The sequence below is a fragment of the Octodon degus genome, unplaced genomic scaffold (assembly GCF_000260255.1).
Source record: "Octodon degus isolate 3935 unplaced genomic scaffold, OctDeg1.0 scaffold00257, whole genome shotgun sequence".
NCBI classification, from domain to species: Eukaryota; Metazoa; Chordata; class Mammalia; order Rodentia; family Octodontidae; genus Octodon; species Octodon degus.
The window spans coordinates 1,682,284-1,703,047 of NW_004524833.1; the positions used below are offsets into that span (position 1 = coordinate 1,682,284).

At 48.2% G+C, this 20,764-nt stretch overlaps 2 protein-coding genes across 2 annotated transcripts in view; one reads left to right on the forward strand and one right to left on the reverse strand.

The window, feature by feature from the left end:
• The window catches only part of Phgdh (phosphoglycerate dehydrogenase), a 34,893-nt gene extending 18,275 nt beyond the window's left edge, over positions 1-16,618 (forward strand). The window contains exons 6-12 of the mRNA XM_004646178.2: positions 1,985-2,117; positions 2,937-3,085; positions 9,599-9,751; positions 13,042-13,174; positions 14,311-14,441; positions 15,236-15,473; positions 16,286-16,618. Of these exons, the coding sequence (XP_004646235.1) occupies positions 1,985-2,117; positions 2,937-3,085; positions 9,599-9,751; positions 13,042-13,174; positions 14,311-14,441; positions 15,236-15,473; positions 16,286-16,440 (1,092 nt within the window). The 3' untranslated portion in view covers positions 16,441-16,618. The remainder of the gene's footprint in view (positions 1-1,984; positions 2,118-2,936; positions 3,086-9,598; positions 9,752-13,041; positions 13,175-14,310; positions 14,442-15,235; positions 15,474-16,285) is intronic.
• A 2,025-nt stretch (positions 16,619-18,643) lies between these two features.
• The window catches only part of Hmgcs2 (3-hydroxy-3-methylglutaryl-CoA synthase 2), a 47,904-nt gene continuing 45,783 nt past the window's right edge, over positions 18,644-20,764 (reverse strand). The window contains exon 10 of the mRNA XM_004646179.2: positions 18,644-19,198. The gene's annotated coding sequence lies outside the window, so the exon portion shown is untranslated. The remainder of the gene's footprint in view (positions 19,199-20,764) is intronic.

Below are 20,764 nucleotides of genomic sequence, written 5' to 3' on the forward strand. Positions count from 1 at the left end.
AATTTACAGTGTAGTAGAAATCTTAAAGGAAATCACAAAGGAGAAATAATTCTTCTGTTCAGGAGATAGCCCCTGTTCAAGTGTTCGACTGCATTTTCTGCTTTGTTTAATCCTGGTTTGTTTTTGTGTAAACTGGCTTGGTTCTCTTGAGGGTTAAGGAGAGTTTCTTTTCAAGTGAATGGAAGCATTTACTGAAGTCCTTCACTCCACTCCCATATTCAGGGCGAGAGCAAGAGTGGGGCCTGACCTGGGCATTGACATGCAGTTGGTGCTGGCTAGGCAGCACTGCTTGTGCCCAGGGCATTCTGTGTGCAGTCAGACCCCTGCGGTCTGCTGCCCTGCCTTCCTGAGGGTGTGGGTGCGGCGCCTTTGAGAATCTCAGGGTGCCTGTACCTCTGTCTTTCCCCCCAGTCAAGATTGCTGACAAGGGCTGATCTGGAGAGAGAGCCCTGTGAAGGCCTCCCGGGGAGAGGAGGCAGGAGGCCCAGAGGTCTTGGCTGTTGCAAGAGGTAGACCTTTGTGCCCGGATGTTGACTGCCTGGCTTCTTGTCCTGGCTTGGTGACCCTGAGGCGTGAATCTTGTTGAAGCTGGCATGCCGGTCATCTAAGACTGTGCCGGGTGCAAGAGACACGTTTACAACTCCTATACCACTGCCTTCTCACACGGGGCTATGCCCTCCTCACCCCTCTCCCCAGGGCTCAGATTTGGGGAGTGGCTTTTCTTGGTCCCCTGTGCTGCCTGTGGGACTGCACTGCCTCCTCAGGGCAGGCACTGTACCCCCTCTTGCTGCTCTCCCTCCACTCCATGCTGACCCAGCCCTTTACTCTCACCCCGCCTCTTCTCTTCTGAGTCTTGCCAGCTTGTGTGCAAGGTGGGCACTGGAGCCCAGCCTCTGGAGAATAATGCCTGGCTTGTGTTCTGTGTCACCTCTGTAACCTCTCTGCCTCAGGGTCTCTTCAGTAAAATGGGAAAATAAGGTTACCTAAACCCAACAGGCATGGAGCAGTAAAACTACTTGACACATAATAAATGCTAAATAAATATTTGTCTTTATTGGCTATGAACATAAAGTCTTTTCTTCTGCCTGCACTTTTCTCTCCTCCTCACTGCTATTTGATGACCTGATGTAGTGTACACCCAGAGTTCCTTGCCTTCTTCTGTCTTTTGGAGGTCTACCTCCCTACCTTCCCAGAGCCCCAGGAAGCTCCCCTTATCTGGGGCCTCATGTCTTCCCTGGCCAGCCCAGCCCAGTGCTCTGTCCTGGTGCTTCCCCGCCCTACTGTCTTTACCCTTCACCCCCACCCCCGATGAGGTGCTTGCTCCCCACCCCAATCAAATCTGCCCAGTTACAAAGGTCCGCCATTGCCATTTATATCCCTGCATGGTCTTCGACAATAAGCTGTGCACATTAGCCATAAATGCAGGCTGTTCTAGGACTAGAGACATTTTAGGCTTCATTAAGAGAACTCTTTAAGAGAAGAACTGGACCCTCTGTGCTGTGTCTGTCCTGTGCATCATGCTCGCCTCATTCTTGATCCTGGGTGCAACACCAAAGCCCCTCCATCTTTTCTTCCTCCCTTTGCCTAAAAACTTCGTGTACTGTCTACTTCGGGTCTTGGCTCCAGCTGTGGCTGCCCTCTGGCATCTGTTTGCTGTTGGTACCCTACAACAGTGACAGTGCTCCTTACGTGATCGTCATCCCTCCCCAAAAGCTCCTATTTTGGGGCTTCCAAGTTCCCCCTTGTCCAGCCATGCATGGATGCCCTTGCATCTGAGGGCATCTGGAGCACAGAGGCAGGTAAGTGCACATTCGTTACTGTGCAAACTCTGCTTCCCTCAGCTCTAAAGCAGGTGAAAGAACAGCAGCCCTGGAGGATGAAACTCATCTTTGCACAGTGTTTGGTATGCAGTGAATGCTTGATAAATGGTCGCATAGTAACAATGCTCATACTCATACTTATTTTCTCTCTCACACCTGATCAGACGATAGGGTATGACCCCATCATTTCCCCAGAAGTCTCGGCTTCCTTTGGGGTCCAGCAGCTGTCCCTGGAGGAGATCTGGCCTCTCTGTGATTTCATCACTGTGCACACGCCCCTTCTGCCCTCCACGACAGGTAGTGTGTCCCCACCTTAAGGGTCGATCACAGCAGCCACAGATCAGGTAGGGCGTGGACCCTCAGTCTAGGCTTCCTGCAGACACTGGTGAGAAGGTGGAAGGAGGGGCTTTGTCGGATGCGTCTGCATTAGGTGGAGGTGGGGTGAACTAGCTCAAAGTGCTTGGCCGCTGGGAGTGGGGAAGCCCCAAGAAGGAACCTTCATCTGAGCTGGTTAGGAGAAAAGCAGGGCCCCAAACATGATCTTCCATGGGCCCACTAGGAAGGGGAAGGGAATTGATGAGGAAAAAGGAAGGGGAGGAGGAGGGAGAGGGGAAAAGGAGAGGGAGGGGGAAGAGGGAGAGGGAGGGAAGAAGGAGGATTACTTAATTTCCAGGAGGTAGGGGCAGGCAAGAGACTACATCAACCTCATGGAAATCTCAGATAGAAAGGCATGTTCATAGTTAATGAAGACCTTTATTTAGCACTCACTCTGTTTAAGATGCTTTCATGTAACCCAGGTACTGTCATTAGGTACCATTATTACCACAGCTTTGGGTGCATGTTCAGACGGTGGCCCATGGGGATGCTTTCTGAAGCCCTGCAAGGCTTTCTGATTCTTTGAGGCCCACTCAAGGCATTCACACCTGCAGAATATCTAGGATGTTTCGAAACTGAGTTTACCCCAGATCCAGAGCCGGGCACTCCTGCCTCTTAAGTGTCTGGGAAGGAAGGGGTCAGAACAGACAGAGACAGCTGTTCTGCAGGAAGAGGCCTCAGGGAGGCGCTGGTTCAGAGGAAGGCAAGGCCTCTGGAGCCAGCAGCTCTTCTGTTTTCCAGGTTTGCTGAATGACAGCACCTTCGCCCAGTGCAAGAAGGGCGTGCGTGTGGTGAACTGTGCCCGTGGAGGGATCGTGGACGAGGGTTCCCTCCTCCGGGCCCTGCAGTCGGGTCAGTGTGCTGGAGCCGCTCTGGATGTGTTTACGGAAGTAAGTGCCTGTAGCCCTGTGTGGGGACAACACAGAGAAAGGAGGTGCGGGGGGGCCTGGGGCAGGAGAAGCCCAGAATTTTGGGGTCTGCAACATCAATTGCAAACGGAAATTATTGTGGTCTGAGAGCTTTTGCAGGGTTTGGCATAAAGGTGCATGATGTCCACTACAACTCAGATATTTAGGCCAGACATAGTGGCGCACACCTGTAATTCAAGCACTGGGAAGGCTGAGAGGAGGATCACTGCCAGTTCCAGGTCAGCCTGGGCTACATAGTTTCGAGGCCAGCCAGAATCGCATAGCAAGACCCTGTGTCAAACAAAACAAAACTTCAGAGTATTTATTTATTTATTTATTTAAATCAGTATCTTTTATTTTTTATTTTTATTTATTTATTTGGTACAGGGTCTTGTTATGCAGCTTGGACTCATAATGATCCTCCTGTCTCAGCATCCCCGCGGTATGCAGTACTGGGAAATGAATGTGGGCCCATGCGCTTGCCAGGCAGGCGCTTAGACCGCTGAGCTATCTCCCCAGCCCCTTAGGTGTTTAAATTGGACCCTACTCCCAGTTTGGGGCCTCTGAGACTGTTGTGCTGATAACTTAGGGATGATGGAGTGGCAAATGAGTGAGACGGGACTTGGGGCAGGAGAGAGAGAAGCTTAGTGCTTCGTTGCAGTCCCTGACTTATGTGTAGTCTCATAGCCAAGAAGACAGTTCAGCCAGCATCCACTGGTACTCTTCTTCCTGCAAAGAGGTAAAACTGAAGGATACCGAAATTCTCCCTCAGGTCCCAAGGGTGAGCTCTTTCCCAGCAGTAGCAGAGGACCAACCTCATAGCAGAAGAGAGAATATTTCTTCTTGGATACTCTTTGTCCCTTTTCTCAATGATCTGACCCCAGGCAGGCAAGAAGGTATACCTCTGTGATTGCACTTAGGAGGCTAAGGTGGGAGGATCACAAGTTCAAGACCAGCCTGAGCACTGTAGTAAGATCCCGTCTCGACATTAAAAAGGCTGGAGGTACAGCTCAGTGGTACAGCACCCTTGGGTTCAATCTCCAGTACCACCAAACAAATGAATGAATAAATAAATACATATCCCGCTGCCATATCAGGGCTACTCCCTGTGATTTAGGGACAAGAACGCGGCCTTAGGATGCGCAAAAGTTCCCAGCTACGTGGTCCCAGCAAGTCTCTGGCCCTCTCCATGCCTCTGTACCAGTGTCTCCATGGCCTAGACAGTATAGCACATTTCATACCAGCTCAGGGATAGCTCGTGAAGGCAGGGGTGCACCTGGCCCTGCTTTGTGTGCCCCTCCCCATGCTGTGGTCAGCATCTTTGCGCACCTGCTGCTGACGAGGGCTGTGGCTCCCGTGGTTCCACCATCAGTGTGCAGGGGCTCAGCAGAGTGCAGCCAGCAGAGAAGCCCAAGCCCCATCCTCAAGGGCAGAGTTTTGCCCAGAGAGCACAAGGGTGGAAGAGACACAGCAGGCAGCTACGCCACGGGAGCTGGGGTGCAAGGACTTTCACTTTCCCAGTTAGGTTAATATGTACATATTTAAGTTTTGATACTATTTCCAATGGTATTGTCTTCCTGATTTCTTTTTCAGCAAGTTTGTTTTGTGTCCTGCTACCTTGCTGAATTTGGTTATTATTTGTAGGAGTCTTATGGTTTTTTGTGTCTTTTTATCTTTTTTTTTTAATGTATTTAGTACAAGGTCTCCTTACACAGCTTGGACTCCTAGTGATTCTCTTATTTTCACAGAGATTTCCCAGAGCTGGGATTACAATCATGTGCCACCACACCCAGCCTCAATCGCCATCTCAATGCACCCTGGGGGCAAGGCCGGTGCAGGGGATTGAACCCTGGTCCCTGTGCTTGCCTAGGCAGGTGCTTAGTCTGCTGAGCTATCTCGCAGGCCCTGAGTTTTTTTGTGTCTTGGAAGTAAAAGATCATGTCTTATGCAAATAATGTCTTAACTTCATCCTTTCCTGTACATATCCCTTTTATTTCTTTCTCTTGCCTGACTGCTTTGGCTAATGTTTCAAGGTCTTTGTGAATAGAAATAGTGACAGTAGACATCTTTATCTTGTTCTTAATTTTAGGGGAAAGACTTTTAGTTTGATATTGGCAATAGGTTAGTCATAAATGGCTTTTATCAGATTGCAATAAAGTCCTTTTTATACCTAACCCCCCCCCCTTTTTTTTTTAATATACTTAGGACAGGGCGTACAGAGTCTATAGGGTCTCACTAGGTAGATTGTATTCATAGTGATTCTCCTGTTTTCAGCCTCCCAAGCACTGGGATTGCAAAAGCACACCACCATGCCCAGTCTCAATTGCCATCTCAGCACACCCTGAGGGCGGGGTTGGCACAGCAGGCCAGGATTAAACCCCAATCCCTGAATCTGCCTAAGCAGGTGCTTTAGTCTGCTGAGCTTTCTGGCCCGCCCTCATGTGTCTTTTAAGATGATCATGAAATTTTTGTTCTGTTTATGTGATGAATTATATTTGATTTGTGTGTGTTGAGCCAACTATGTAACTGTGTATCCCTGAAATGATTCCATGCTTGGTCATGGTGTATGGCTTTTTTTTTTTCTTTAAATGATTTGTGCAATTCTGTTTGCCAGTATCTTATTGAAGAATTTTATATCTATTTTCATTAAAGAAATTGGCATGAAGTTCTTTTTTTTTGGGGGGGGATCTTTGTCTGATTTGGGTTCAGGATAATATCAGCTTCTGAGAATGACTTTAGAAGTACTCCTTCCTTCTTAGTGTCCTTAAAAAGAAACTGAGGAGTTAAATCTTCCTGTGTTACATCTTCCCTGATGTTTCTGTAGAGCTCAGCTGTGAATCCTTCATTTGTTTGTTAGTTTAAGGTAGTCTTTGGTCATTGTTGTTTGTTTTGGTTTTTTTCACTACTTCAGTCTCATTTCTTGTTTGTGGATTGTTCAAAATTTTGGAGTTATCTTGGTTCAGTTTTGGATATATATAAATTTCTCCATTTCCTTTGTGAAATACCATTTGAGTATGCCATTGGTTTGGCCTATATATTTGTGAAGTAGTTGTTAATTTTCTGGGATTTGGTATTATACACTGTGATTTCACCTTTTTCATTTCTAATTTCATTAACTTCTATCTCTCTTTGTTATGTAAGATTGGCTAAGGATTTATCTGTTTATTTTATTTACTGTTTCAGAGAGTCAGTTCTTGAATTCATTGCTTTATAAATCTCCATCTCATTAATTTCTGCTCTGATTTTTATAATTTTCCTCCTTGTATGAGCTCTGGGTTTGAATTTTTCTAAGACCATGAGTTGTGTCATTAGGTTATTTATTTGGGCTCTCTCTGTTTTCTGATGTGGGCCTTCACTACTATAATGTCCCTCTAGGACAGCTTGCATTGTGCCCCATAAGTTCTTGTATGTTATACTGGCATTATCACTTAATTCTAGAACTGTCATGTTTCTTCCTTTTCTCTGTGACCTATGGATTATTCAGTAGTGTGTTGTTTAGTGTCTAAGTCTGCCTACATTCTGTGACTTCCTTTGCTATTGATTTCTAGTTTCATTGCACTGTGAGCTGATGCTCTGTGTTGTAAAATTTAGATTCTTTTGCGTTTACTTAAGCATGCTTTATTGACTAGTGTGTAGTCTATTTTGGAGAAAGTATTGCAAGGAATGTGTATTCTGTTGTGAGATGGAACATTATGTATCTATAAAATTTACTTGTTCAAAAGTTGGAGCCAGGGAGATAGCTCAGCGGTCTAAGCGCCTGCGTGGCAAGTGCAAGAACCTGGGTTCGATCCTTGGTACTGCATGCTGGGCTGGCCCTGCACCAAACTGGCCACTAAAACCAGGTATGGTGGCCCACAGCTATAATCCCAGCACTGGAGAGTCTGAGACAGGAGGATCACTATGAGTCTGAGCTGCGTAGCAAGACCCTGAAACACATAAATAAATAATTTTTTTAAAAGAAATTTAAATGTTGGGTTTAACTCCAGCATTTTCCTTGTTGATTTTTGTGTTTAGTTGATCTATTTACTTGTGATACCATTGTAACTGACCTTTATGTTTATCTGATCTTTTTTGTCCATTAAAGTTGGTTTTATGAAGTTGGGTACACTCTAGTGAGTGCATGTTTTTAATTGTTTTGTCTTTCTATTGAATAGTTCTGTTAGCCAATATGTAATGTTCTTCACTTGTTTTGATCAGTTTTGGATTGAAATCCATTATGGCTGAAAATAAGATAATTTGTTCCTGCTTGGTTTGGGGTTCACATTGCATGGAATATTATCTTTCAACCCTTGACTTTTTTAGTCTGTGAATTTCTTTTTATGTTAATTGTATTTCTTTTTTTTTTTTTTTTTTAATGTATTTCTTGTATACAGCATACCATTGGGTTTTGTTTCTTGATCTGTTCTAATCTGTGTCTTATGATTGGCAAGTTAAGTTCATTTACATTGATAGTAATAATTGATATGTATTAACTTACTCTTGCCATTCTATTAATTTCTTGTTGCTTTTGTGCTTTTTGTCTCTTCTACTTAATTGCTATACCTACCTTATGTATTCATTTTATTGGCTGTCTTGCTGTTGTTAGCATCATTACCTCCTCTAGGTATCCTTAAGAACTTTTTGAAGCATTGGTTTGATGGTCATGAGTTTGTTTAAGTTTTCTTAGTTATAGTAGGATTTTATTTCTGTGTCAGTTTTTATTTTGTTTTGAGGCAGGGCCTTGAACTCACTATGTATCCCAGACTGGCCTTGATTGTGGCATTCCTCCTGCCTCAGCCTCCCCAGGGCTGGGATTATAAGCATGTACCACCACATCCAGATATTCTCAATCAATTTGGAAGATAATTTTGCAAGGTATAACAGTATATGTTAGAAATTGTTTTCTTTTAGAGACTGAAACAAAGTGGACTGTGCTGATTTTAGAGCTTCAATCCATGACCTCCTTGCTGTTAAGGTTTGTGTTAAGAAGTCTCTTACATGGGCCGGAGAGATGGCTCAGAGGAATAAGTGCTTCCCTGGCAAGCACAAGGGCCTGAGTTCAATCCCCGGTTCTGCCAAAAAAAAAAAAAAAAAAGAAGTCTCTTACAATTCTGTTCTCAACCTCTGATACTGTTTCCCCATTGGTCACTTACCCACACCGGTGATTAAAAGTCATGTTTTTAATCTCCTAGATTTTTATTTATTTATTTTTTTTACATTTTCCTAAATGGGCTGCCATTTTTTTTCTGTGCTGGGTATTCACGCTTTGTATCTCTTTCCTAAGTTCCACTAGCTGGTTATTAGTGTCTTCTCTAGACGTGCTGGTCATGTGTTTCATTATGGTCGTATTATTTGCTACATAGTTAAATTCCCAAGCATCTTACAGAACTGTTTTACCTCCAGTGGTGTCCCTTCAGACCTGTCTCCCATGTAACTTATGATTTCCTCCCCCTGATCGTCCTGTGTCAATTTTAGGGAAGATGGGAGTTTTTGGACACATTTTATTATGTTGCCTTTTCATGTTTCTATTTGTTTGTTTATTTTATTGTGCTGGTGCTTGCAAATTATTTGACCCAGTGCCCTGTTCTTCAGAAGTGAGTTGCAGTGTTGTTTACAACCCCTCCCCTGGTCATCCAAGTATTGGCATAGAGAGAAATCCAATTGCCAGCCACTACTCTGTTTGTTACCTTGTCCATAGTGGTAAATTCACTAATAACAATTGCATTCTAGGATCCTCTCATGAATAACTTTTTACCAAAAACAAAATGGACTCTGATTTTAGTGGTCATAATTGGACTCCCTTACACTGATGTGTAGTAATCCAAGGCAATCCTTCTTGCTGGATGTTGGCAGCAGGGCCAGAACTCGAGTGTTTCACTAGACTACATGTCTTCTTCTTTAAGCCTGCCCCTTTGGTGATTCCTCCCACTGCACCTGACCTCCCACAACAGAGTGCAGGTCCTGTGGCCATCCTGTTCTGAGACACCCCACCAGGGGAGCCCAGGAGATTTCTATGTAGCCTGCACCCTCTCCAAGCCTGTCTCTCACCCGTCTCTATAGAAGGGTGTCACTTCAATCCTGAAACAAAAGTCTCCTGGTCTCTTCTTCAGTCAGGTTAGTTTGTCTGTCAGTTGTCAAGTCTATCACCTGGTGCTCAGTTCCCAAGGCCCCTGGGTTCTAGCACAAGGCATGATGGGCCATGGCGCTGCCTGGCAGCAGGGCAGGCCTCATCCCTTTCATAGATAAGGAAACAGGCTCAGAGAGATGGAAGTTTTCCCAGGGCTCCTCAGTGTCAATGGTGGGAGATGAGGTTGGCATCTAGCCCCGTTTGTGCACTCTCCACCCAGTTGTGATGGAACAGTGATGAGGAAGCTGGTCACTTAGTTCAGGGGCCACCCCCAAATGAATGTCACATCACTCCCCTTTCTTTCTCTCCAGCTTCCCTTTGGACTGGGGCAGCCCAAAGGGGTTCTGGTCAGTCTACAGGAACCAACCTCTAGTTATCTTTTGGGACAGGAGCCACCCCGAGATCAAGCCTTGGTGAACCATGAGAATGTCATCAGTTGTCCCCACCTGGGTGCCAGCACCAAGGAAGCCCAGAGCCGCTGTGGGGAAGAAATAGCCATCCAGTTTGTGGACATGGCGAAGGGGAAATCCTTGGCAGGGGTTGTAAGTATCATCGCATGGGATTGGGGCATGGGAGGCAGAGGGATGAGACAAGGGAGATGTCTTGTGGAGGACAGTGACCCCACAGTGACAGATTCAGTCCTCCAGGAAGCAGAAGATAGAGTCTACTTGAATTGGCTCTCTTGGAGAAGAGGTGGGTGGGTAGCAATGGTCTCTCTGCAGCCTTGGTAGCCATGGCCTTGGACCAGGAAACTCCACTGGAGCTGTTTTACTGTAGCCCTGCTGCAGAGCCTGTGGCCCTTCCCCAGTGGGTGGGCACAGACTCTGGAGAAAGGCTCCTTTGTTCTCCGAGGGCCTTGGAAGCAAGGAATGTTGCTGGGGTGACCACCCTGAGTGTGCAGGGGTGCGCTGTAGGGAGGGTCCATGTAGGGAGCTGGTGTCTTGTGAGCTCCTGAGGGTGCTCTTTGCGTCATGTCTGTGATGGGAACTCACCCCACGCCCCCTTAACTCCTCACCTTCTGAAAATGGAACCCTCCGCACTAGCGGGGCCCATGCTCTTCCATTCCCAGTCTTACATCCCCACTTCTCGCCTTTGCCCACCTCGGCCTTCTTGGCAGGGGCTTCTCTGAGCCTAACCTGAAGACATGTCAGGTAAAGTCTAGGCACCAGAGACTGCCACGGCCCATGGGGTACACAGGATGAGGAGGGCGTAGCTCCTTCAAGCGCTCCCTGCCTGAGACATGAAGTCACACTTGTCCTCTGTAGCTGCGTCTCCATTCGTCTGTGAATTAGTAAGGTTCTTAAATTTATTAAGTCTTTGTTTTAAACTCGATTCTCTGTTCCCTGAGGACAAAAGGCAATGCCTTGAGTTTCTCTGCAGCTCATGGGTGTGGGTTGGCCCACAGCCTGTGCTCAGCACGCTGAGGAAGTCAGTGAGCACAGCTGTGTGACTGAGGCTGCGTCCTGGCCTCCTGGCTGCTCTGTGTCCTGGGGCTTCTTGCTTGTAAGGGCAGAACTGTGCGCCAGGAAGGACCGGATGTTCTGTTCAGCCCTCCTTCCTCTACATCTACATCCTGAGTAAATCAGGGGACCTTCACCTCTTTACTCCCATTCAGTCTGTGGAAGTCAGGAGGCTTCATTAAGGCCCGTTGCCAGGTGTGGTGGGACGGTCTGGGGAGCCTGTGCTGGAGATAGAACAGTGGCCGCAGCACCTGGACCTGGACCTGGACCATGTGTGTTCTCTCTAAATGTGTCACTCTTCAGTTGGTGCCTGCCTTCTCACTCACGCTGCCTCTCAGCAAGCTTCCATTGATGTCTTCCCAGTGATCCAGACAGGGACCCAGGCCAAGGCAGACAGGAGACACTAGCCCTCTGCCACTCAACAGGAGTGTGGCTGTCTAAGGGCACTCTGTGCCCTTCCTGTTGGAGCCCATGTGATGAATGGCCTTGCCATCAAGCAATGGTGACATTGCAGTGCTTTCCTGCACAGCACTGTGTAACAAAAATGCCATCAGATGAAACCACAGAATGTCCCTATCTTATGGAGAAACATCTCTTGGTCAGAATTGTTCAATGTTAGCAAATTTAACTTTCTGCCCCAAACTGTGAATTTGACAGGGTATTTGGGAAGAAAGATGTTTTTGTCCCCTTAGGAAAAGCTTTCTCCCTGACTTAATCACTTTTTCATCACAAGACAAAATGCCAACAATTTAAAGGAGGAGAAGTCAAATCTGGCTCAAGATGCTAGGCTCTGGTCTGTTAGCTCCAAGGCAGGAGTGGGACGGCAGAAGACAAGGTGCTTGGCCTACACTGCCAGGAGGAGGAGGGTGAAGGTAGGGGCTGTGGACAGAATCCACCATCTGGTCATGGTCTCCATGACCTGTCTCGAGGCATCGCCTCCTCAGAGCATGCCTAGCTGCAGAACTCATCCATGGATGGGCCCACTGTTGAGCACACACCACGCACCTTCCACACAGAAGAATCTTAGAGCCAATCCAGAATGCTAATTCTTCATTGCATCCTCTCCGGTTCAGATCTGGTCTAACCTTTGCACAGATGGCTGAGGTCCCTAGCTCTCGCTGGAGCGAGCTCTCTTCCTTCTCTTTTATAGAGACTAGGTGTCTCTTTATTCTGCAGTGAGCTCCACAAAAGGAACAAGAAATGGGCCATGGTACCTGTGTTGGGGCCGTCTAGGCAGAGCGTGATTTTTGTCGCCTGTGTCTGCACTTGCTCCTGGCTCAGCCAACACAGTAGTCCAGCTTTTCTCTCAGCAGCTTGCTGCCTCCAGGCCTCTACTTTATGACCCCTTGGACAGAACAGAGAGGCCTTTCAGGAGAAAGCATTCACACCAGGCTCCTCTACCTCGATGGCCATTTCCAACACTAAGATTCTCCTTTTAAGAAATACTCTTCCAATGCTACTTTTTTGGAGGAATGCAAACAATGTCTTACCGTATAGTCCAGGCTGACCTCAAACATGATTATGTGGCTGATGCTTTAAACCTGAGATACTCCTTATTCAGCCTCCTGAGTGCTTGGAATTACAAGACAGGTATGCACTACCATGTCAGGCATCCAGTATTAGAAATACAAACAATGTTTTCTTCTTGTAGAAATCTGTTTGATTTGTGTCAAATCCCAGGTTTTTAATTAAATCCTGAGATAGCTCTTGTATACAGTTCCAAAATGGAATGAGAACCTCAGCCTGGAATGGGCTGGTTTTGTTGCAGCTCCCTGGAGAGCAGCCAGTTGGGCAAGCCCTAACTAGACTTGGAACTTCAGTTCCCAGCACGCCTCTAGGTTGACTGACTTGCATTAGGTTTGGGAGAATGATAGGATCATCAGAACCAAGTGGCTCCAGTGTCTGTGTGGTGATGACTGAGCAGAATGTTCAGTGACATTTGAAAAAAAGAAAAAACAAGATAGAAAATAAAGGCACAGCAAAGGAGGAGGGCCACCCCAAGAGAACCACCCCCCTGGTTCCAGCTCATCCAAGACTGTATTATGTAAGTTAAGGATCCATATTTAATGTGCTGTCCAGACCCTTTGGCACAGAAAAAAGGCAATCTGCCACAGGGTGCAGGTGTGCTTTCAGCCTTTTGTGGCCATTTCTGGCTCTACAGCTTTCTCACCTGCAGGGACAAGCCGGTGTCTCTCTGATGGCGGCTGATGGAAGTGTCCCTCATCTTGCACCAGAAGCGTGCGCAGCCCTATGCCTTCCCCCCTAAGCGGAGCTGTCCCTTGGCAGCAGGACCTTGATCTGGCCCCTGAGTCAGGCAGGTGTGCCCCTGCTTCCCTCCTCCTGACCTTGCCATTCCCTTCTGTTTTCTGTAGGTGAATGCTCAGGCCCTTACCAGTGCCTTCTCTCCACACACCAAGCCTTGGATTGGACTGGCAGAAGCTCTGGGGACGCTGATGCAGGCCTGGGCTGGTTCCCCCAAAGGGACTGTCCAGGTGGTGACACAGGGTGAGCTTGGGTCTTGTGAGCCCCACAGTATGAGTTGGGGGCACTACAAAGGAATGGGGAAAGGGGTGTAGATCCATTCTTGTTGTTCATGTCCACTGCTGGCCACAGAGCCGGGGAGAGACTCCGGTGACTTGGGCTTTTGTCCGATCACAGCTCACTTATTACCAAGTGCAGGGGCAAAGGCTAATAGCTATGAAAGGGCATCAGGAAGGTATATTTCATTTTTTGTAAGTCCTATTTATGCAATATTTTTAGGGTAGGCATGTTTTATGTGAGAGATGCCCAGAGACAACTTCATGTGAAAAGCAAGACCAGTAGAGGGCGTCCCAAATTCAACAACCAGCCCGTTTAATTGTGGTTCTCACTCTGTGGCTTACCTGCTAGGTGACTCTTCGTCCTTTGAGCTTGCATTCTTCATAGGCGATCACTGAGGCAATGGGGACATTCTGCACTTTGCGACTTGCCAAGGTGCATGATCTTTGCGGGTTCACTCAGTGGTAGAGTGAGAGAAAGGCAACAGTAATCTCCCCCTTCTCCCCTCTCCCTGGCCCACTGAGCAGACTTGAGCTGCCTCTGGTGGATCGAAGTGGATCCCGCACAGTGCTGATGTGACTGAACGGCTAGGGAGGAGCCCATTTCCCATAACCTCTAGAGAGTTGTCCTGCCCTACTCGCTGTTGGCCCTTTACACATGTGAAGAGACTAGGTTGGGACAGCACCAGCAATGTCAGACCCGGGTCCTCACTGACCTGGGCACCCAGGAGGCAGAGCAAACCAGGCAGTTGCTTTAGTCCCTGAGGTTGGCAAGGGTCTAAGCACCAGACAGTGAGAAGAGGGGATTTCCAGGGGTCCCCTAAGAGCTGATAGGCAGGCTCGGGTGGCAAGAGGACTTGGGCTGAGTCTCAGAGTTGTTTCTCAAGCTGGCTGAAGTGTCCTGGGTTTCTCAGCTGGGCCCCGCTAGTCCCCCCAGCCTGGCTCTGAGCATTCTGGAGGAGAGGCAGAGAAGCAACTACCTAGTGCTTGAGGTCCCCAGGGCACAGAGAGGTCCATAGCCCCAGAGCTAAGAAGCTGTGGTTCCCTGCACCCACCCATGGCTCTCAGTGAACAGTGACCGTATTGTAGCTTCTTTGTCCCCAGGACCATCTTTGAAGAATGCTGGGAACTGCCTAAGTCCTGCGGTCATTGTTGGGCTCCTGAAGGAAGCCTCCAAGCAGACGGATGTGAACTTGGTGAACGCCAAGCTGCTGGTGAAAGAGGCTGGCCTTAATGTACGCTGCCATCCCATTCCCCACCAGCACTGCCCTTCCACCTCTCACTTGCAGTCAGCTCATAGCTCTCTCTGGGTACAAGTCCCGCCACTAGCCCGGTTTTCCTGTGAGAGGTAGTCATAATCTCTTCATCTGCAACATGAAGATGACATCTACCTCTGAATGTTGCCGAGTAATTGATACCTCTGAAGAGTATGAACAGGAGGTGCTAGGGTGACCCCATTGCATGGCCAGGAAAAGATACAAAGCTGAGCCTGCATGGACGGTTAGACATGACCCAGTGCACTCAGCCCCTGACTACCCAGTGTTCCTTGTACTGAAGCACCCAGCATATGGATTAGTTTGCATCTCAAGGAGAAGGCAGCGTATCTGCTGCTTCTCAGGTCTCCCCTCTCTGTGCTTCCATCAGTAGGACCAGAAAGAGGCAGGAGAGGAGCTCTGCCACCCGCACCCTCCACTCCTATGGCCAAGTCAGACCACTTACTGCGTGGGGCAAGAAGCTGGGCCGTGAGGAGCCAGCCTGGGTCAGGAATGCGGCTGCTGGGACCTTCTCTCAGTCTTGCCTCTCGCCTTCCCTCCCACTCCTCTGTAATTCCTACCCCTCTCCTTCAAGCCTGCATCTAGCAGCTCTTTCTTGGTCTTCCATTTAGGGAGGTCCAGGGAAGCTAATGCACTGGTCTTGGCCCTGACTTTCTGAGCTCACTGGCTAGTATGGAGCTCTGCACATAGGTGACCAGGCAGAGTGGAAACAATGCAGCCAGGAATAACTCCGCCTCCTTGCCTTCTCCTGGCAGGTGACCACCTCCCACACCCCTGCTGCTCCTGGGGAGCAGGACCCTGAGGGGTGCCTCCTCACCGTGGCCCTGGCAGGTGCCCCCTACCAGGCCGTGGGCTCAGTCCAGGGCACCACGCCTGTGCTGCAGGCACTCAATGGAGCAGTCTTCAGACCGGAAGTGCCTCTCCGCCAGGGCCAGCCCCTGCTCATGTTCCGAACTCGACACTCCAGCCCTGCAGTGCTGCCTACCACAATTGGTGAGCAAGGCTGTGGGGGGCGGGCCAGGACCCTGGAAGTGGAGGTGGGGTATGTGCTGGGACTGGGCCGCCACAGACTTGCTCCTTTCTTGCTGCCCCTCTGTGTGCCTCTGGGATAAGCATGAAGCACGGAAGTGCCTTATCTAAGGTCACAGCGCCATTGGACAGAGGCGGTGCCGGAGCACCTATTAAGGACCCCGGGCCCCTGCCCCAGGCTTGCCATGTTAGGCACGCTGTTCACATTCCGGCAGCTCTGGGCCACAGCAGGCAGGTTTCCCTCTTCTGCTGTCAGCAAAGCTGGAGTTGAGCAAAAGAGTGTGTCCTTGCACTGGAGAAAACCAGATCAGAGGCCGGCCAAGTAGCTCAGTGGATTAAAAACGCCTGCAAGCAGGTGCAGGAGCCGGGGTTTCGATCCCCAGGCCTGCTCTGCCACCGTGCCCCACCCCACTCCCCACCCCCCTGCACTGAGTGTGGTGGTGCATGCCTATAATCCCAGCTCTTGGGAGGCTGCATACAGGCAGATCACTACAAGTCCAATCTCGTAATGAGACCCTGAATACCCTGTAGACCACTCCCTAAAATACCAAAAAAAAAAAAAAAAGCACATGTCTGAACTCCAGTCACGCCGCAACATCTCGTATGCCGTCTTCTGCTTAAAAAAAAAAAAAAAAACAGATCAGCGTTCCACCTTGCTGTTGGTATTAAGAGCAGCGTCACCCCATTGCAACTTTGGTGGCAGCCTGAGTACTCACAGCCCTTCACTTCTCCTGTACCCTGTACCCATGCCAACTGGGGCCTTCTTCTGTTTCCAGGTCTCCTGGCAGAGGCAGGCGTGCAGCTGCTGTCTTACCAGACCTCAGTGGTGTCAGATGGGGAGAACTGGCACATCATGGGCATCTCCTCCCTGCTCCCCAGCCTGGAAGTGTGGAAGAAGCAGGTGTCTGAGGCCTTCCAGTTTTGCTTCTAAGCTGAGAGTTTGCTGGCCCCAGCCTTGGGGGCTTCTCTGAGGAAACTTAACCACCATGATGAACAAGGAGAGGCGATCGACATTCCTGGGGCAGAATAGGGTCTATGGCGCTACTCTGCTGCAGTGCTTGACCCTGCAATGAGGTGGCAACCACCAAATAAAGAGCCTCTCCGAGCCACATCTCCGTGTTGTCATTGTCCTAAAGAGCCACCAGGGGGGCATGCATTTTTGGCTGCTGGAAGATAGGAGCTGGGGAGGCAGTCGGAAGGGTAAATAGGAATGTGGCTGCTCTGAAGATGACCTGTGTCCTAAGGTTAGGGGCATTTTCACAGGCACAAACTCACAGCATTTCAGATTATTCTGTCCATCAGTATAGCGCACATTAATGAGCAAGGTTCAGCAAACACACACACCACTGTGACAAGTACCAGCTGCTTCTTTGCTTTTAGGGAATTCAGACCTGACCCCTATTGCAGAAGTCCCATGGACTTGGGCCAGCAAGATAGCTCAGCAGACCAAGTACCTGCTCAGGCAAGTGCAGGGACCGAGATTCGATCCCCAGCACCACATGCCACACTGGCCCCACCCCCAAGTGTGCTGAGCCGCCCACCTAGTCCAGGCATGGTGGTGCGCGCCTGTAATCCCAGCACTGGGTAGGCTGAAAACACAAGGATCACTAGGAGTTGGATTAAATTAGATGCTAATTTAATAGCATCTGCATAGTGAGACTATGTACCAAAGAGATTTTTTTTTTTTTTTAAATAGAATTCTCATGGAGTGGGGAGGCAAAGTGTACAGGTCACGAGAAACATGAGTGAGGGCTCAGAGGTGTGCGGGAAGCTCTCGAGTCTGAAGGAAAACATGCTCTAAACAGGGTGTTTGGAAGGGTTTCCCACAGGGAGGAGAATACAGAGGTTGCAGGTATAAGGATCTTCCGTAGGTTCACAAAGGAAGCTCTGTGTGAATTGGATAGTATATTGCTTTTTGAAAGAATATTTCATGATGAATATTAGAATGGCACTCCATGCAAAACTTTTGCCTTTTGAGAGCTTCTCCCCTTTGCAGTAGGGATGGGCCCATTCCAGGCTGCCTATTAGGAGCCAGTAGCTTGCAGGGCTGGGGCAAAGTTCTTCAGAGGGCTGAATAAACTGAGTCAGCATCCCCCACACTGTGCTGTATCTCGCATAGCCAGGATTTACAGGTCCAAGTGGGGTAGAAGTGGGAATGGTACCACTCGCTGTTACCCCTACGGATCCACTAGCAGTCTCTCTGCCTCCTGTTCAAGCAACCTTTTGCTCTGTTGGTTTAGAAGTCTTATTTCCAGGCTGAGGAAAGCTTGCACCAGGAATTACAATAATAGTACATTAAATTAGATGCTAAAACTTGCCCCTGGTCATTTTGGTGTCCTAATGCCACTCAGGGAACAAGCTACCAAGGGAGTCATAGTGTTAGCAGGCTACCAAGGGGAACCCAATTATCAGGGGGAACCAGGACTACTGCTCCACAATGGAAGAATGGAAGAATACACGTCAAGTGCAGGAGATCCCCTGGGGTGCGGTCTGGTATTGCCAGGCCCTGTTATTGAATGGGAAAATGAATGGGAAAGTACAACACTCAGTCCAGGCAGAGTGACAAATGGCCCAGAACTTTCAGAAATGAGGATATGGTTTGGCCCACCAGAGAAAGAACCAAGACCTGCCGAGATGTTTACTGAAGGCCAAGGGAAGGCAGACTGGGCAGTAAGGGAAGGCAGGTCTACAGACCAGCTACAACCCTGTGATCAACTATAAAGATCGAGGATCGTGATGTTACTAGCTCTCCCTTACTGTGATTTTAATGCAATAGAATGTTAACAGATGGTGGGTTTTAAGTATTATTCAACCTATGTTCTAATAAGGGCCTAGGCTTTATTTCATATTTCTTATGCAATACAGCTAAATTAAAAACCATGCACGTAAGGAGAGCCGGGGAAGTTTTAGAACTTGAAGAGCCATATTTTTATGAGGAGGCTTTGTATTGCTATATTGTACTTTGCAAACAAATTACTTTTACTTGTGGGTATCGATTTTCTCTTCATTTGCTTTTTTGGATATTTTAATCACTGATTAATATTAAATGCATTTTTAACGTTTTGGAATAAAGAGATACATAAGGAATTTGTTGTGATGCATGTACATTTATAGTTTTCAGACACATGCTTTGATCAGGTTGTTTAGTCAAAATGCTGTAGTTTTAATTTTGAATTCTGAGAACACTTTGAATATTTGCTTCTGGTGTAGAAATAAGTTTTTGTTACATTAATGTGAATCCAAATAGGCCAAAACATGTTAACTCTTTACAGATCTACTACTGGAGACTAGTTTAAAAACATCTGTCTCATTATCAAGTGGCCAGGGGGTGGACTCGGATCAATTGTCATTCCGAGTGGGAACCCCCAGCTCAGCATGGTTCTGGGTGTGGAAAGTCCACCTCAAGGACAGTGTCCAAGCAGTATGCAAAGGAGAACTGGCATGAGGGATTTCAGCTGATCTTTGGTGACGCTGCTTTTCTTCAGAGGAGTTTCAGCCATTATTCAGAAGGGCGTTGTTGGTTTTCTTTCTTCAGGTAGCATAAGTCCTCATCTTCATCTTCGGGGCCAGTGTTCGTGAGGGCTACTGGGTAGGGCCATATTCATTTTACCAGCCAACGACAGTGTTTTAAACATGATCCAGGGACAGAGGTTGTGCTACTGCTCTTCCACAGGACCCGCTCTATGCATCTGTGGAACATGAGTGAGCAGATTAGATCACGAGCCGCCTTCCGCTCCCTGGGACCCCAGTCCCTGCTCCTGGCCTAATGTCTGGCTATACATCCTGAGGTCTGGCCTATTCTTGGTGCCCCTCCCAGATCCAACCTGGACTCCAGAGAGGACTGACATCCCATGCTGCAGAAGCCAAAGCTGGGGAGGGCAAGGTCCACATCAGCCACTCTGCTTGGGATGGGAGAGTAGTCTGGGCAGGGGCACTGCAGAGACCAATGGGGCTTCACGGAGTGCTGCATAGACATCACACTTCTGTTCCAGCTAGAATCGCACTGCAGTGGGCTTACTGCTCATGTGACTACCAGCCAGGGAAAGCACAAGAGCCCTAACTCGGACTCATAGTGACCTTCCTATCTCAGCCTCCCCAGCTCTGGGATTACAGGCATGTGCCACCATGCCTAGTTTTGGTGGTGGGCACTGCACCTCAGGGGTTCTGAGGCTTGACACTGCGTGTGGTACTGGGGATCAAATTTCACCCCTTGCTCTTGCCAGGCAGGTGCTTAGACTGCGGAGCTATCTCCTCAGCCCTGGTGCAATATTTTTTTGTCAGGGAAGGAGACTGACTTGGAGATTCTCCTTTGATTTATTTATTTTTTTATGTTTTTTAGTAGTATGTGTATCTTTAAACTTGTTCTTTTGAATTTTTATTTTTACTAGTACATGTTTGCAGTATATAAATGACTATACTCCTTGTGGGGAGTTGGCACATATATGTCAACAGCTTGTGTCTGGATAGTCCCTGAAAGCCCCACACAGTCATAGGTGAGGATTCTGCAGCGAAGACTGGATCCAGAGCATGTCATGAAAGGATCAAGGCCACATGTTTGCTGATTAGTTCTGGGTAGGATTAGGGGCGCCTCACCCTGGGTGGGAATATTATTCCCCTCAGGCGTGGGTGGCCCGGATAAAATCTAAGAGGCAGAAAGAGAACTACTGGGTCACGTGTTGCTCACTGCTTGAAGTTGGCTGCAGTGCTGCCTGTCACCTTCTCCCTGCCATGAACTGTGTCTGCTCCGGGGAGTCCTCCACCATGCCACCCTGCCCTGGAGCCAGCCAACTGTAAACTGAAAACTACAAATGTGGGCTAAATGAGCCTTTTTTCCTTTAACTTCATGTGTCAGAAGGTTTGTCTTGGCAATGAGAAAAAGTAACTAAGATAATCTACCTAATACATCTTAATTCTTTTTACATCCTCTCCAACCCTTCCTTAACTTGGCCCCTTTCCATTTGCAAAACATCTATATCTCTTTTTCCTATTACTTGTGGAGATTTCCTCTTAGAAAAGCACAAGGTCTGTCTGTCTACAGTCAATCAGTCAGTCAGTCAGTCAGTCAGTCAGTCAGCCAGCCAACCAGCCAGTCTGTCTGTCTGTCTGTCTGTCTGTCTGTCTGTCTGTCTCTGTCTCTGTCTCTCTCTGTCTCTGTGTCTCTGTCTCTCTCTGTCTCTGTCTCTCTCTGTCTCTCTCTGTCTCTCTCTGTCTCTCTCTGTCTCTCTCTCTCTCTCTCTCTCTCTCTCTCTCTCTCT